At 38.2% G+C, this 17,381-nt stretch overlaps 1 protein-coding gene across 3 annotated transcripts in view; it reads left to right on the top strand.

Annotated features, from left to right (window-relative positions):
• The window catches only part of LOC144661315 (uncharacterized), a 43,709-nt gene that overhangs the window by 17,886 nt on the left and 8,442 nt on the right, over positions 1-17,381 (top strand). For 2 of the 3 annotated variants that reach the window (XM_078522036.1, XM_078522034.1), the window contains exons 23-57: positions 320-373; positions 772-825; positions 937-981; positions 1,312-1,365; positions 1,560-1,604; positions 1,838-1,891; positions 2,207-2,260; positions 2,650-2,703; positions 2,792-2,845; positions 2,937-2,990; positions 3,297-3,341; positions 3,793-3,837; positions 4,287-4,340; positions 4,613-4,666; positions 4,832-4,885; positions 4,981-5,034; positions 5,418-5,471; positions 5,562-5,615; positions 6,559-6,612; positions 6,773-6,826; positions 6,978-7,031; positions 7,692-7,745; positions 8,186-8,239; positions 9,215-9,268; positions 10,131-10,184; positions 11,723-11,776; positions 11,900-11,953; positions 12,055-12,108; positions 12,622-12,675; positions 12,986-13,039; positions 13,507-13,560; positions 14,783-14,890; positions 15,436-15,489; positions 16,849-16,902; positions 16,993-17,046. In XM_078522036.1, coding sequence (XP_078378162.1) covers positions 320-373; positions 772-825; positions 937-981; positions 1,312-1,365; positions 1,560-1,604; positions 1,838-1,891; positions 2,207-2,260; positions 2,650-2,703; positions 2,792-2,845; positions 2,937-2,990; positions 3,297-3,341; positions 3,793-3,837; positions 4,287-4,340; positions 4,613-4,666; positions 4,832-4,885; positions 4,981-5,034; positions 5,418-5,471; positions 5,562-5,615; positions 6,559-6,612; positions 6,773-6,826; positions 6,978-7,031; positions 7,692-7,745; positions 8,186-8,239; positions 9,215-9,268; positions 10,131-10,184; positions 11,723-11,776; positions 11,900-11,953; positions 12,055-12,108; positions 12,622-12,675; positions 12,986-13,039; positions 13,507-13,560; positions 14,783-14,890; positions 15,436-15,489; positions 16,849-16,902; positions 16,993-17,046 — 1,908 coding nt within the window. Of the gene's footprint in view, positions 1-319; positions 374-771; positions 826-936; positions 982-1,311; positions 1,366-1,559; positions 1,605-1,837; positions 1,892-2,206; positions 2,261-2,649; positions 2,704-2,791; positions 2,846-2,936; positions 2,991-3,296; positions 3,342-3,792; positions 3,838-4,286; positions 4,341-4,612; positions 4,667-4,831; positions 4,886-4,980; positions 5,035-5,417; positions 5,472-5,561; positions 5,616-6,558; positions 6,617-6,772; positions 6,827-6,977; positions 7,032-7,691; positions 7,746-8,185; positions 8,240-9,214; positions 9,269-10,130; positions 10,185-11,722; positions 11,777-11,899; positions 11,954-12,054; positions 12,109-12,621; positions 12,676-12,985; positions 13,040-13,506; positions 13,561-14,782; positions 14,891-15,435; positions 15,490-16,848; positions 16,903-16,992; positions 17,047-17,381 lie in introns of all 3 variants that reach the window. The other variant, XM_078522035.1, reaches the window with a different exon arrangement.

Genomic DNA, 17,381 nt, shown 5'->3' with positions numbered 1-17,381 from the left:
AGTTTAAACGTTATATAAATTGGTTTTCAAAAATGTTATTAGTTTCCTGAAGAAACATTTGTGCTACGTCAGCGGGTACCGTGAAACACTTAATAGAATATCAACTGAAAGTTTATAAAGGTAAATAAATCGCCGTAGTCGCGAATTTGGAAAAACTGACGTTTCTAGCGTTAAGTCTTCGTCGGATCATTTTATCAACTTGATTAAAAAAAGGTATTTTTACCTCATGTCGATTGGCTGTTATTTTGCTAGTGATGTGGTGCCCAGTCGCCCACAATAATTATTTTGGTTTAAAACTAATCATGGTATCTATATTCAGGGAATGCGTGGCGGTGAGGGATTTGCTGGTGGTCAAGGGCAAAAGGGAATAACGGTAAGGATACTTTTTTTTATTGGAGGAATTTAATATAGAATATCTTTTTAAGTGGAGGCAGCGTGGCCGAGTGGTTCAGGGCGCTGGTCTTGAAATCTGGAGGTCCCGGGTTCAAGCCTTCTTACCCTGCTATTAGCTGGATTTATTTTCGGTTGTACCGAGTTTGTCGACTGACGTTTTTCAAATTATGCCCTTGTGTCTTTAAAAATTTACTTGAAACAAAGCTTTTCGTTCTTCGATTGACTTGATATCATCATCTTGATTTTCTAGGCGAATTTCGTTTATGACTAAAGGTACTAAGTCACAGAATTTAGGTACCGTTTTGACGAAAGTTTCAATTCTGTGATAGTGCCTCTTTAAGCCTTTTCTTCAATTATGTTGTATTGATTATTTGTTAGGGATCGAACGGAAGCCGCGGTAAAAGAGGACCCAGAGGTGAACAAGGAGGACGGGTAATGTGCCAAGAGAGCTTGTCGCTTTTCCAGTTTGAGTCCGTATTATTTGTCTATTTGTTTTGAATTCCTGTCTTTTTTTTTTCTCCTGTCCGGTTTTCTTCTCTTTAGGGCGACGGAGGTTTACAAGGTCCCCCAGGAATAGCTGGAGATAGAGTAAGATTCAAGATATGTCCGTAAAATGACAATTTTGTTTCCAAAAAAGTGGCAATCAGTTTTACGATCGACATTACTTACATTGGGATGGGTAGTGTACTTGACCCTGGATCGGGTGGTCCAGGTTCGAGCCCTAGCCGGAGTCATCTTCTTATGTTCTTGGGAAGGCACGTTACTCCCACAGTACCTCTGTCTACCCAGGCAGAGTAGGGAATTGAACCCAGTGCATGCTCTTCTCAGTTGTAAAGGCATTTGTTAAGAAAGATGATTTCTATTTAGATATTTGTTCTGCCTTTTTTTTACTGGTAAACATGATTTTTATTCTGTTAGGGCCCTGTAGGTCGCACTGGACCCGGTGGAAAGGCGGGGAAGTTAGGAGGCGAGGTATGTCAAGATATCGTGTTTCGGAAAATGTTTGTCGATAGGATCTTTGGGATCTTTTTTACACCAACTCAGTTAACGCCAAGACAAGAAGCGAAACCAGTGAAAAGGCAAAAAATTTGAACTTGTTGGAATAAAATATACCGGCTAGTTGTGAGATTTTAAGATGATAAATATCGTTATTGTCTTCATAACAGGGTGGAAACGGCGAGGATGGAACACCAGGAGAACAAGGTAGAAAGGTAAGTAAACACTCTATCGGTAGACTTTTTACTCCATTCTTTTCCAACAGAACGCTGCGGGACAGGGTAATTAAGCCATCATCAAAAGGATTAAGTATTAACAATGCTAAGTCGGCATTTACTGAACAATGATTTGTCCAGAGCATAACGTCATCCACTCGGCTTTGAACAATTGGGATCTGATTATACAGAAAATTAGCAGAACACCTCTGATAACAGTTATTTTTTTATAGGGCCCTTCCGGAGAACGTGGAACTGTTGGACCTGCTGGTATTAAAGGAGCCATGGTAGGTTTAAAAACGTTGTTCCAAAAGAAAAATCGGAGTATCATTGCTGTGTAACGAACAGCCTCTTTTAAGAAGGCACTTCCCAAATTTGCATTTAGTGTTACAGATCTCTGTTTCATTGACAGGATTTACGTTAAAAAATGAGTGGATGCGTTTATTGCGTTGATTCTTTCAACTCTCTTTATCTCGCAAGATGCAGCATTGTCTCACTAAAATTAGCAAAAGTGTCGAGGTATTTTGTATCTTATTATCACAAGAATGCTGTTTATGGGTTGAGTGGTCATTCTCTAAGTTGTATGTATTTTATGACCGCAGGGCTTTGAGGGGAAAGTTGGAAGTCAGGGAGAAAGAGGTCTCGTTGGAGATAAGGTGATAAATACGATTTAAAACGGATATTATTGAAAAGCAGGGATTGGGATGATTGTCTGCATATCCATGTACATAGCACTGAATGCTCAGAATTCGAACCTGGACTTCATGTGTGATGTGTGATCCTTAAACATTAACAATAGGAACAAGCTTATTAATTACAAGTGTCCGTATTATCGAGGTGTATCGCATTAAGCAGGTGTCCGTAAAGCGGGAGTTGACTGTAAATGAACAAACAGCACTCTTCAGAATCCTTCCTGCTCTTGTATTAGCTTTGATATGAAGTCAACGTAAGTAAGTTAGCACAGGTTTAATTATACTTGTGGCATAGAGAGAATAAACATTGTTAACATGTATATTATGAAAAGTGACCTGTTTTCCTTTCTTAGGGTGACTCAGGACCCCCAGGGGGTCAAGGTGAACAGGGTCCCCAAGGAGGAGAGGTAATAAAATGAATACCATAGCAACATTGATTTGGTAACGCAACGTTCTTTTGACATAGACCAGTAATAAGCTACTTTTGTCTGTCAGGGCACCCAAGGAGCTCCAGGTTCCACTGGATCAGATGGTGAACTGGGAGACATGGTAGGTAGTCGCCAGTTTGTTCTGATTTGACATTTTTGAATTTTAAAAAAACTTTAAAGTTATTTGATTTTAAATATGTTGCATATTGCAGGGGCCAGAAGGCGTTGCTGGTGATATTGGATCACCAGGGCACAGCGGCCGACAGGTACACTTGATGATCAGCCTGTTTAAGTAATACACCCACCGCAATACAACTCGAACTAATTGGCAAAAAGGAAAATGTCCCTAATTTTAACCGACAACTTTTTTTAGAACCTCACCAGTAAAACAGCAATAATTATTGGTAAATGACAACAAATTAAACTAACAACAGACGTAACTCACTGAGTCGCATAGTTTACAGTAAGGAATTACGTTCGTTACCACCTATGACTGGAAATAAAAACCATTTTGCTTTAGAACTTACAATGTATGTCATGTAATTACAGTCATTTGTTACAACGTTTTGCAGGGCCCTAAAGGCAGTTCTGGATCGAACGGAAGACCTGGAAAAAGGGTGAGGACAAGTATATAATTCATCAAACACCAGATATCTACAAAGAAGTTTCTCGAGCGCAATTGACTACTTCCTCCAGCTTTCAAAATGTCTCTCGGTGCTTGGTAGACTAAGGTGATAGCAGTGCATAGTTAATGCATAGCAAACAAATTAACAGAGGACAATTGACAAAGCAATGTGTACCACATGATAACTGCTAAATATTTTTATTCGTTTAGTCACATATAATAATATTTACTGAATAGTTTTTGTTTGGATGGTCACAATGAAAACACAAATAAGGCTACAAGGAGAGAAAGGGGTACTAAACGTTGTTATATTTTTAATGTCTGTCTTTCTTGCTCTAGCTGATTTAGTATGCTTTATTGTGCTATTTCAGTAGCTTGTACTGTAATGTGACTGGTAAAACTCTCTACGTTTGCCAAAATAATATTTTGTTACTTCCATTAAGGGAAAACCCGGTAACGCTGGTCTGAATGGAGTTCCTGGAGAGGAGGTAAATAATCAAAATACTTCAGACACATGAGTTAAGGGTACAACATAAATCCTTGGTCATACTGCACCGACATGTGTGCCCGACCGACCGACATATACATATTATTTTTTAAACAGCGATATCTCCCCAGACACATGCACTTAAAATCATTTCAATACATAATTCTTACCCAAGATAAAACTTTTGAACCATAGCAGTTCAAACGTTTGTTTTACGGTATTCAGCTTGAAACTCACTAAAACAACAGCTCTTTTCACAAGGGTTGCGTAAGTTAATTTCCATTGTCACATAGAGGGAAACAATTTAACAGCCAAGTAACAGTAAACATAAACAAGAGAGGATATCTATCTATATCTAGCTCTTGACATAAAGTTTAATCACTTAAAATGAAGGGTAAAGTTGATTAGCAAAATTGAATTGCGTTTTTACTGTTGCTTTTGTGAACTTAGGGACAACCAGGGAGACCTGGCGACCAAGGAGACCGAGGAGGCTTGGGAAAATCTGTACGTGAGATGTTTGTATTTTTTTTTACGTAAAGCTAAGTCACGTTATGTCACGTTGCTTGTAACAATTCTTGCCTATAATTTTGGTGTTTACGACGTATTTAGTCTTGTCAAAATGTAAAATTACCGCAGTATAACGAACAGTAACAATTAAGAGCGTCAGGAAGAAAATCATTATCTGACGGATTAGTCTGTTTTTGTTTTCAATCAATTAACTGATTGTTGAGGATTGTGTTTATTTGTTGATCAAGCTTCATTGTTGATTTTGACAGGGCCCCATGGGACCTGTCGGTAAGAGTGGCGTCCAAGGATCACGTGGGATAACTGTAAGTACGCGTTCTTTATCGTCGGTCAGACAGCTATTTGACACATGTGGTTCTTCAGATTACTTCTACATAATGAATTTGTTTTACAGTTTTTGTGAAATTCCGTTACACTTTCTACAAAATTAATAGATCATTCGTTTAAAGTATATTTCTTTTCTTCTTCAGGGCATTACTGGACCTCTTGGTGGTGTTGGAGTAGCAGGGAAAAAAGGAGAAAGTGTATGCTGCTTTCCTCGATTTTTGCAGAGATATATTTCTTTAAAAAACATTGTAAATGCTGAAATATTTTCTATATAATCCTTTTATATTGAAAGGGAGAGGCTGGACCAAATGGCAGAGGCGGTAAACCAGGCCCTGACGGACAATCGGTAAAATATCTTGTAAACATTAACTTATTAAAAGTTTAGCGATAAGAAAATACAACCGTTCGACATCTTCACGATGTCATTGTTTTCGATATCCTTTTATTCCATATCTATCCAATTTTAAAAGGCATTGCTAATTGTACGGCACAAATCACATGAAAATAACAAAATATGATATTTACAGCTTACTATACAACTTTTAATGTATTGGTTAATGTATAACTTATAGTTAGCTATTTTAAGAAAACTATCCGTCAAATCGTGAGGTGCGATATGGTACTTTTAACAAGTACATCCTTTAAAGTTGAATTGACTAATTATGGGATTTCGTGGCGTATATTGTATTTTACCGGCGAGTCTTCATAGACATTTATTATTTATTTTAGGGTCCTAATGGCGAAGTCGGTGGACAGGGAGAGGTCGGAGCGACAGGACCTTCCGTAAGTGTAAAACAGATACAAGGAAATCATGAAACCTTTAAACCTTCCTAAGTACTCGCTTTATTTTCATTGTTGTCTTTTATGTCTCAGGGAGGCTCAGGCTCGAGAGGTGGACCTGGTACTCCCGGAGAAAGTGGAGAGAACGTATGTGTCTTCTTGTCGTTTGGTGATATTTGTTGTAAATTATTGTGACAATCTTAGTTTAACAAACTTTCATTAAAGTTTTGAAGAAAGTATGAGAGATTCCCAAAGAAGGTGGCTTTCTGAGCAAAGTTTGGCTAATATTTCACCAAGAAAGGCGCGAGAAGGTAGACAGATATTTAAGCTTCGGGCTACAGGTGGCATCTACATGTATACGTTGACAAAAAACTAATTCTCGAATACAAGAACAAAAGATTCTGTACCCCATGTTACCATGAAAAAAAAACCACTGCGCTCTTTCGAAATCTTTTCCAGTTTAATGCATCCCTGGTGGTTACATGCCTCAATTAAGAGCTTACTTCTATTAGTTACGTCGGTTTAAAGGTAGTTTTTTGCATCTCGAAAAATAATCATTTTATAACTCTTATCGAACTATTCTCATTTACAAATATATATACTTAAAAGAACAAATTGTGTATCGCCATACAGCTACGATTTTATTTAACTAGATAGGCCTTTCGACCTTAACGTTTCACTTTTAGTGTAGTAACATTTGAAATGGCAACGATTATTTTATTATTGTATTATTATCCTATTAACATTTACTTCTGGACCCGGTTGTTCAAAGCACGATTAAGCTAATCCAGGATTAGCGTGAAATTTGATTTCAATTTTAAATAATTTTGTTGAGGTTTTCTGTTAATATTTTCTGTCCCACAGTTTTGACATGGACCAATCTCAAACTTAACAAAATATTAGCCTTGGGAAACTCTTTAAAACAAGAGAAATTAAAATCTTGATCATCTTTTAATCCTGGGTTAGCGCTTATCGTCTTTCGAACAACCCGGCCCTGATCTATAAACACAGTCTCTTTTTTGGACTATCGCATCATAAAGTTGTCCATATTTCGTGTTATCTTTCCTCTGACAATTTTTCGACCTCTTAGGGTCCGAAAGGAGACGAGGGAAAATCTGGTATGCCAGGATTTGTAGGAAAAATGGCAAGTACAACCTTCTTCTTTTTAAATTGTCATTTTGTTGATTACATTTTTAAAACAAACTTAGATCACAGATTAGTCAATTTAATGGCATTTATAATAATAATAGCAGCTATTGGTAAACGGTTATGACGTGACTACAAATTAGCAATTCTCTTTTAAGGGAGTTGTTGGTCCCATTGGAGGTCAAGGTCAAAAAGGAGGACAAGGCTCTCCGGTAAGTGACATCTGGAAAGAAAAAGTCTCGATTATATACAGAAAATCATAATGCAATTGTATCTGACAAAAGACCATTTTTTATTCAATATAGGTATTGATAATTTGGTTCTGTGGTGTAAATTTGTTTGTTCCGCCTTGTTTGTCATCAGGGTCAAGAGGGTGCCTATGGCTATCCAGGCCTCCCTGGGGATACAGGATCTCAGGTAGGATTGCTATTTGAAAAAGCTTAACCTTCTGTAAATTGGGCGTTCGTTAGGTATTATGTTGATTAAAAAGGCTTTTTCGACGATTTAAAGAGGAATCCTCGCAGACTTTGAACGATTACATCATAACGCCAACACTAGAAACAACGGGAAAACAGCAAAACTGCCCAAAGTCAAACTTGATTTTGCGCGCCGTAGTTTTTATTTTATAGGTGCCTCGATTTTTAATTCTTTACCTTTGAATTTAAGAAACATTAATTCTAGACTTTTATTTAGGAAAGCGTTGGACGATTTTTACTTGTAATATTTTATTGTAGCTTTTTAAGGTTTTTAACTTAGTGCATGATCCGCTTTTTATACAATTTTCATTGTATATTATATAATTAGTAATTTTAGTAATTTTTAATTTTTAATCAGCAGGACCCCGTTGATAACAGTACGCATGTACTGAAGGGCTATCCTGGATAAAAATTCGATTATTATATTATTATTATTATTTCTTCAAAAACATAAATGTCGTCTCTGTACTTCTTTTATATGATGTATGTTTAAGTTTCCCTGACCAAACAGGAGCCCATTTCAATCGTGGTTTAGTGTCAAAGCTGGCTATAATAATCAGCTTTTCATGACTTGTGTAAATATATTTTACTCGTTGAATAGGGAAATAGAGGACAATCAGGCACTAAAGGATACAGGGGAAGCCAAGGAGATCCTGTAAGTTACATTGTTTTGTATTTATTTTACAATTAGTATAAATGCGACCTGATCATTAAAACATTCTTGAGAAAAAGCTCGTAATTATGCCTAAAAATATACAAAATGCTGCAAAGTTTGCCCAAAATGATAAATTAGTAATTATCAAAATTATAAGTATTTTTTAAAATCGGGGGGGGGGGGGGTGAAAGTCGGAACTTTTTGAGTCGTGTAACAAAGGAAGTTTCTCCCCCCCCCCCCCTGATTAAGATAAATGCATAATACAAGCAATAAGTGGATATTTCTTTTGCATAGGGATAAATATCAAGACCTCTTTTTATGTTTTCCACCTTAGTCTACAATTCCAAAATAGCTCAGACCTCACCCTTGATAATTCTTACTGCGGTCACGCCCAACCTCATCCAACAATTTGCATTAATATGTAATTATTCTGTTTGCAGGGAGAACGTGGATTACCTGGGCCTTTAGGATCATCTGGACCAGACGGAGCAACGGTTAGTTTAGAAAACTATACATACGTATGCCAATATCCAGCTATGAATGTAGTCGCAAAACGCAAAATCACGCGTAAACCATCTTGCCATATACACGTTAAATCGAAGGTAGATACGGTAACTGAAAAAAACAAAATCACAAACACAGAAATGGGCATAAAATAACTTACAACGGACGACATGAGGAAAACAAGAATCCGACAAAGCAAAATAAACGAGAAACTTACAAAGACGAATGTGACCACTGAAAAAAAAAATAAAAGACGAACTGTAAACTTGGAACTTGACCATAAACTCGAAATAGACCGTACACTCGAAACTCGAAAACAAAACTCACTGAATAAATTACACGCAACAAAATATAAACCAATATGCAAATAAAAAATAACATGTACAGAAATAGACTAAAAACAAAGGGAACTAATTAACACGAAGCTATGACACTAAAACTAAACGAAACGAAAATTCTGGCGCCTACAATGAAAAATATAGTTTTCTATTGAATATATTAAACCTACCTTCTGTTAACGAAATAAAAATGATACAGTCACGGCCTTTCTTACAGACACCTCGATAATACAGACACTTCTAAAATACCGACGTTTCATTTGGTTCCAAAGAAACCAGAATTCATCTAGTCCCTACCTCTAAAACATGGACACCTCCATAATATGGTCAGTCAGCTTTGCCCTTACGGTGTCTGTATTAAAAAGGTTCGACTGTAAATGAATTTACACATAGCTATAGCAGCTGACATTGATCAGCTCACGACTATTAAGCTGGCTAGTTTAATGTTTGAACTTTCAGCATGCCGGGCCAAGGACACCGTAGTAAACATGTTTTTGAGAAATCGTTCGATTTTAAAGCGTCCATTGCTATGGCTCGTACACGGAGATAGTGACAGCGCTTGAAAGCTTAAGAATTGCTGTTAGTCTTGTTAAGGCGTAATTGACCATTCCAATTGTATGTCTTTAGGGCGGACTGGGTGACGAAGGAAGAGTTGGAAAAAGTGGTCGCAACGGAAATAAGGTATTCCGATTCCGACCCAAATAGCGTTAATTCGGTGTAAAGTTCCTTTACTGTAGATTGACAGTTTGGACCCAGAACCTTCATGTACCTCCAAAGGTACAAAGTAAAGCCTGCCTGGTAACGCCAGTGTAATAATTTCAATCTTTAATAGCTGTCTCTGGTAGTTTAGCTCTTTGTTTTTCTCGTGGTCCTATCTACTTTCCCAGCGTACAATGTTCCCAGCATGCAATCTGTCTTTAGATTTTACACCCAGGTTGTTTTATTTGGTTCATTCCATGAGGTCTCTATGGTATGGTTAGACTTGCTTATTAGTCAAGCTCACAGAGCGCAAAGCGCGGGAGCAAGCGCGCGGAGCGACCGGAAACGAGAAAAGAACGACTTTTAGAAAGTCTATGGTATAGTATGGCAATGCATTTATGAAGCGCATTTTCTTTCGGTATTTTAAATATATAACTGGCAGAATACTCGCGCATTCTTTGGTCGAAAGCTATGGTCGATGAGAGTTTAGACTATGAAAACGACGTAATCTGTAACGCAACCCTTGAGAAACTCGGACCAGACCACATTGCTTGACCACAACACCAGGGACTACGCACCCTACTCCGACTTCCCTAAATTCTTAACGTCGCTGACTAATTTAGGTTCGGGAAGGTGTAAAAGACAAGGCTTACTTACTGCCTATTGACTGCCTATTGACGCGATCATCTAAAAATGGCTTAGTGAGACAAGTTTCTCCGGTTTCTCAATACACAGCCGGCATGATCTTACCAGCTACTTTAAGGCCCCATTGAGGGCAAAAGCTGTAATGTCCCCCTTTATCAGATTTTCAGTTTATTATTAGTTTTTGTTTATTTTTTCCTAGGGTGGTATCGGTGATATTGGTCCTGTTGGAGACAATGGAGGAACAGGTGCAGCGGTGAGAGACGCTCATTACGCTTATCTAGTATTTTGAATTTAATTATTTGTTGCGTTTGGTGTAAGTTCAATTTAATAATCCTCAGAAGCGACTTCCATACTTAAGTGGAATAGTACCGAAGGTGTTAATCTAAAACGATTACTGTTAGAGTTATCCTTGTACTTTTTTGAGCCGGTATTATGATGAAAACAACGAATTAATACTTCTTCCGATTGAAAAATCCTTTGATCCACGGACCGAAAGCGGTATTATGTTACCTTTTAAGACCTGGCTAAACAAATTCGCAAGTAGCGCAAGTCTTAAACTACGTCCACTTGAGTTGGCTTGCGATGACTTGCGTCACTTTCATCCGGACCGAATTTGCATGCAAGTCGGCGCACGTTTTTGCCGTTTTCTGCCGTTTGTCCGCCCAACGCAGGTCAGTCAAATCTTGCTGTTCGTTTCAATTTTCTAAATTGCAGCGCGCACTGTACCATTGAAATGGCTTTTTTTGACAACATAAATGCACTTGCAAGTAAACTTGCAAGTCCGATTGGCCAACCAACTGAAGTCTGTACGGAAATTAATTTCGAGTTTCTGCGACGACGCGCGCCTCCGTTTAGTCAGGTCAGAGTCAAGGGATAAGCTAGTTTTTCATTGGAGTTGATAACTTAGTTAAACGACATCTAACATCTGGCTTTCAAGTATTAACCCCAAAACTGACAAGTTTGTTTTTTTACGAGGGGTTTAAAAGGGGCAAAATTCCATATAAAAATGACGAAGATGATCAATAAAATAGGGAGTTTGTTAGGAACCTGACAACGGCTTTTATAAGCTTTGTTGTGGGAGGTGAGTGAGTGAGTGAGTGAGTGATACTTTATTTAACCTCGGAATTCCATCAATTACATTGGTTTTCATGAAAGCCGAGTGAGATTTAAAAATTTAAATAGAGTTAAATAACACATAAATATTAGAGTGGGACAAGCTATCAATAAGAAGATAGTAACATATCAAAGTCAATATCTTCCAGTCCTCTTTTAAAGGCTGCAAGAGATTTAGCTGACTTAATTGAATTAGGCAAGGAATTCCACAATTTAGGACCAGCATAAAAAAAAATTCTTTTTCAAAAAATCAGTTTTCGGTAATGGTAAATTAATATTTAATTCACTGTTCCTAATATTGTAAGGATTTCGTGCCTCGACTGTCAGTTAAATAGGATGGGGCTTCACCAGTAGAGGTGCGCTCGACAGCCTGTCCAGTAAATGTGTTGGAGTAAGGATCGAGAAGTCCAGGTTTGTTCTTGGGCAGAATACTTCACTGTGCCTCTTTTTCCCATGACTATAAATGGGTCCCGGCATAAGGATTAGAATTAGATATAATTGACATAATTTCTGAAGGGGAAGAGCGATACTCTTACCCTCTTCTTTCTTCCGCTGCAGAAACCAATGATAATCACCTGCACTGTCTCTTCTGATCCCTTCAATTGAAACAAGCGCTTTACTACGTTAAATCATGAAGAGTTTTTTAAAGCATCCTGCTTTCCCCATTTTGTTTCACAGGGATCTCAGGGTCAAACCGGCCCTCCAGGACCTCCGGGGACTGCTGGATCCAACGTAAGTCACTTTAGAAAATCAGTTTTTTGTTGCAAGAAATGTCACCTAGTATAATAATTATTATCATGCATTTACTTTAACGTTGACACCTTTACAATTCTTTGTTTCCATTGATTTCCATAGGGTAGAATTGGTTTGGAAGGAACAAAAGGCTACTCTGGGCCATCTGGAATGAGAGTAAGTTCTGCTTGTATGATCCATGTTTATAATGATATCCGCTTAGTTATAAGTTCTCTGCAAAAGCTTATTCATTGAATTTTATTTCATTTTACTTCTAGGGCAGTGCTGGACCTTCTGGTTCAAAAGGAGCGATAGGAGCAGCAGGAGCCAAAGTAAAATTGTTTATAATTGTTACCGGCATTATTAATATTTATCAAGACAAGGGGTCTGTATGAAGTTACGCTCTGAAGTCCAGAGTTGTATTGTCTCACATCTCAAACAGTTATTTTAGGGTTTATATCGAGAATCTAAGATATGAAAAAGAACTTTTTAGTACACTTAGGAAATCACCCATTCTCCAAGACAAACGACAATAGGAAACGTAAGCTTAGACCACTGCTAGTTGTCATGGACGTCAACTAAAGTCTTATTATGTTTATTGACCTGTTTGTTTGTGGTGAAAGCTCTTGATTTAGCGTAGCATTGCGGACGTGATGGCGTCAAAACGCGAAAAAGTGGATCATAAGAGAGGTTACCGTCCGTGTCTGTTTAAATCGTATTTAATGGATACGATATCAAAGTCGCGATATTGTCTTGACTTACACTAGAAGCAACTTCAGATTCAGTAAAAAGTTATATTAAGGCAGAAAAATATTAGACTGACAAGGAGATATATTTTCGTCTAGGGAGAAATAGGAGAAGGCGGAAAGGATGGAATAGATGGAAAACCGGGCGAAAATGTAAGTTTTAATACCATCATATTTATCACCTTATCAATGCTGCACATTTAATATAATTAACTTAACTCTTTTTACCAAGCTCTTAATAAACTCTTAATGAACTCCACCAAGTGTGATCAAAAGTCGTGGTATAAGGTAATTACATCATGACCATTAACCATATAAAACAATTGTATACTCTCATTTCAAAATTGCATACTCTAATTTCAAAATGCCACATGAAATGAAATGGCCTGTAAACCTCATTTGCAAATAAACCATTGAGCAGTTTATCTCATAACTGCGTTTATATTATCATTGTTTCTTTCAGGGAGCAGAGGGAGGAGCTGGCTCTGTAGGCAAGTCTGGTGAAAGAGGAGAAACTGTGAGTATACCGCACAGTGAATGGCTGATTTACTCTGGACGGTGCAGCTCTCGTAAGCTTGTTATTCAACCAGTTGGCCCTCTAGTGCAGCAGTTGCCATAGTTATGGGGGCTAGGGGCATTGCTCCTTTTGTTTGTTTTTCTATTGTCCTCTCGAAGGGTAGCGCCGAGCCGTTCATGTAAAAACTTGCGAGAGCTGCTATCCGACCCTTGTGACATGCGACAAGCTTAGGACACGAACTGTTAATCAAACTTACAACTTGCTTACGATTGCTTAAAGATTGAATCCAACGAATATGAGAAAACAAACAACAGAACTGTCGGAAGAAGGTTGAACTTTTCATTCTGTACCTCGTTCAACTACGATTATGGCCGGTAGTCTATCTACCGAAGTTCTATCTTAAATTTGTTTGTTATGAAAGAAGTTTGATTTGCTGCCATTTCAATTTTATTATCCGGCTTTTGTAGGGAAGTGCAGGAGAGACTGGCGAGGAAGGAAAACCTGGCAGAAAAGGATCGAGGGTAATTACCCCATAGTTGTTGTTGTCTTTTATCTTTTTCAGCTATGGTCATATTGCACGGTCACATGATTTGATTTAAATCTTGCCTAAGAAGCATTGCGATTAAGATACAGTTAAACCTCTCTGCAACGGCTGATTGGGGGTAGAATTAGCTGGGTCGTTGTAAAAAGCTGGCCGTTGAATAAAGTGTATCCATGAGAGTAGAGTGAAAGGATCGGTCACGATCAGGATAAAAAAAAATCCTGGCTGTTGTAGAGAGGTGACCGTTAATAGAGATTTGACTCTATTTAACAATTAGACTACGAGCCCGAGTTTTCTATGAGCAAATAGTCAACGAGGCGCAGCCGAGTTGACTATCGCTCATAGAAAACGAGGGCGAGTAGTCTAATTGTTTTAGTAGAAATTCTAAAGGATTGCAGTCTAAAACCTACAATATTGTGCACTTTGAAGACAAAAATCAAGAAAAATTACCGCTTAAAGAGCTACGCGAGCGCGCGACTGTTTTCTATTTAACAATTAGACGGCAAGCTCGAGGTTTCTACCGGCTGATAGTTGGCGAGGGGCGAAGCCCCGAGCCAACTATCAAAAGCCGGTAGAAACCGAGAGCGAGCCGTCTAATTGTGTTAGCATAACCCACTGACCGATCTATTAAACTCAGAATATCGCTAGAATTGATTTATTGAAGGTTTTAATTGATAAAATTCAGCGAAGACTACGCGCGCGCTCCGAGAGCCTTCTACGGATCGATAGTAGGCACCTGTGTAGCCAATCAGATCGCGCGATTATCAATAGTAGGTCAGTGTGGTTATGCTAACGGCGAATAGAAATCAGTGGGAGAACCAATCAGATTCGCGGATTTCCAATAGAACACAGCTGAGTTTCTACTAATAATCGTTAAAAACGTTTGCGAACCATGCATCCTGTCTGAAATTAAAGAAATAGTATGATGTAGTGCGAATACAACAAAAATCGCTCTTGTTTTTTTTAATCGAAAAATTTATCCAGACTCTTTCTCCAAACAAGCCGAGCATGTGTTTGATGGTAAAACCTAAATTTCTAAACTGTTCACGTCTCTTTTTTGGCGTCTATTATTGTTTAAAACATTATGAGCGCAAGGCTCAGACTTATATACGTAAGACGGTAAAAATCCTGCCAATCGTGCTTGAATTTACAAAGACATATTGCATGTTTAGGTATAATGGTTACATTATACACGTTTTTAGGGTCTTGACGGCGACATGGGAGCGCGCGGAGTACAAGCAAATATTGGCCAGGCCGGACCAGTTGGTGCGAAAGGAGAGGAAGGTGCCCCCGGAGTCGAGGGCTCTATAGTATGTACCACAAACAGATAACTTTACCCTTTCATTATTTGTTGATTTAGACTTTACTATTTTTTAACTATTTTCAGAGTTCGTAGAAATTCTTGAAATCTGAAACCTGAATAATATGAAGCTCAGCTCCTGTAGCTCAGCAGTGTGCGGAAGGCGATGGGCTGGACCCCTGTATTAGACTCGTGGCAAAGCAGTGAATTACAGTTAATGCCTTTTGACATTTTTACCAGATCTGAAATTTGTATGCCGAACTAAGATATGTCTAGAAACAAGTCTGAAATAGTGTCCAAGCAACAACACGTTTGCCATTGTTGAGCGAAATTTGTGCACCTTACTTATTTTCCAGTTTTTGGCTTGTAATTTTACTACTACAACAACGACAACTTTATTTATTCACCTCTTAATATTTTACGAAAGAAAAAAATTACACCGACTCGGAAAAGGAAATATGTTATGGAAATGTGTACAGTAATGTGGAAGAGCCTCGTATAAAGCTTTCTGTATGCATTTGTTTTGATTTAGTTCGTTTGTTGTTTGATGTTTAGGGCACAACAGGCCAACGTGGTTCACGTGGCATAGATGGAAACTCGGGATCTCTGGTACGTCAAAATTTTAATCTCACTCTTTGTTTAAATGTAGAAATAAAAATTTAATAAATACGCCAAAAAACTTATATAAAGGGAAATAATTAAATTTCATTGAATATCATCTCATTCTCTGTTGGTCCAACGATAAACAGCGTTTGCAGGGATCACTGGGAACGTGCGCTATCATCAATGATCACAAGCAATCGCTTGTTTGCTGCAAAAAGCATGCTTCACCTATGTAACCCATCAATGATTTGCGAGAAACATAACCGCGACTTCTTGATTAAGATTTGGAAGAAGAAAATTCACTGCTTTAATGCTTACCTGGGCTAAAACTAACAATGCCCCATGCAAAAATGGCCGAATGATTATCACTCCATACTCAAAACTCTCTGGGCAAAGTGCAGTAGAATCCCAATTTCTGGAACCTCTAAGGGAAACAAAAATTGGTTGGGGAAATCGGGGAGTTCGAGAAATTGAAGGTAACATTGTGGTACAGTAAAAACCCGCGTGTAAGAACCTACTTTTTTCAGAGTTTGGCAAAACAGGTTCTTGTATTATGGGATACTTATTGACAGTTTAGGCTAAGTAGGTTCTTAATCAGGTTCTTAATTTCTACAGAGTCGACATTGTTGTTGATTATCAGAAAATAGTATAAAATCTGGTCTGTTCTTCATTATAAATATTTATTAATGTACCCATGTTGCCAAAAGTCCAACAACAAACTGTATATACCCCAGTAACATCGCCTTTCTGGTTTTTGGTAAAAAATATATATAAATTAAATAGTTAAACCCTACATATAAGAACCTGTAGGAATTCGTTTGGCTAAACAGGTTCTTATATTTTGGGGTATTATAAAAGCAAATTTCTGCCAGAAGGTTCTTAAATGCCTAGGTTCTTACACGCGGGTTTTTACTGTATTTGACTGAGGGAAGAGAAACAATTTTGATTCGAGTCATGGGGAGGTTCGAGAAATCGGGATTCCACTTTAACATTATCGGTAACATAGTTTTGTAAGCATATTTATACCATGCCATAGAAAATACAGCCAATCAGAATACAGGAAAGCCGTTGTATATTCGACGGTATTCAACCCAACCTTCCCATAGTGCGCTGCGACTGTATTCTCGACGAAATTTAGTAAGCGTATTTTCTATGGCATGGTATAAAATAGTTACACAACACTTTCTCGTGGTATACTATGGAATATCCCACTTGTCACTTGTATTTTCTTCGTATACACACTCGCCTAAAGGCTCGTGTCTATACCGAGAAAATACAAGTGACTCGTGGGATATTCCATAGTATACCACTCGAAAGCGTTGCATAACTAGTATAATTTTGGTAACATTTTTTTGCTGCATTCAGGGAGATATAGGAGGACCTGGAGATGATGGAAGTCTGGGCGCCGTGGGAGAAAAGGTACTAATAAACATAAACTGTTGTTTACTGGACACTAAATATGAAAGAGAAAAACATAACTAGTGAGAATTATGTTTTCTATTTTTACAGGGAGACCGGGGTGACATGGGAGACACAGGACCCCCAGGATCTGAAGGACCTAAGGTTTGCCGGGTGCACAGAATCCTTTCTAAACGAGAAAACATTCTCTATTGTAGAATTCCGTCAGGATTCGTGAGTGTTGTTTCGCCGTTCAGCAAACCAGCAATCGTACATGATTGTAAATTCTAAAGCGTTTCAAGAAAAGTTTTTTTTGTTTCCGAAAGTGGAATAACTGTTCCGCAATAATAAAGTCGAAGCTCTCGTAAGCGGACACCCTCGGGACGCGAAAAAAGTGTCCGTAACTGGAGCTGGCCGCTTACGAGAATGGTTCTCGTAAGCAGCCACTAGAGGTGAAGGGAATAGATGGCCGCTTACGGGAGCTTGCCTAGCTAACAAGT

The sequence above is a fragment of the Oculina patagonica genome, chromosome 7 (genome assembly GCF_052425735.1).
Source record: "Oculina patagonica isolate OP01 chromosome 7, crgOcupat, whole genome shotgun sequence".
Classification (NCBI taxonomy): domain Eukaryota; kingdom Metazoa; phylum Cnidaria; class Anthozoa; order Scleractinia; family Oculinidae; genus Oculina; species Oculina patagonica.
Note: the sequence above shows the minus strand (reverse complement) of the source record. Positions and strands in the feature narration are given on the sequence as shown.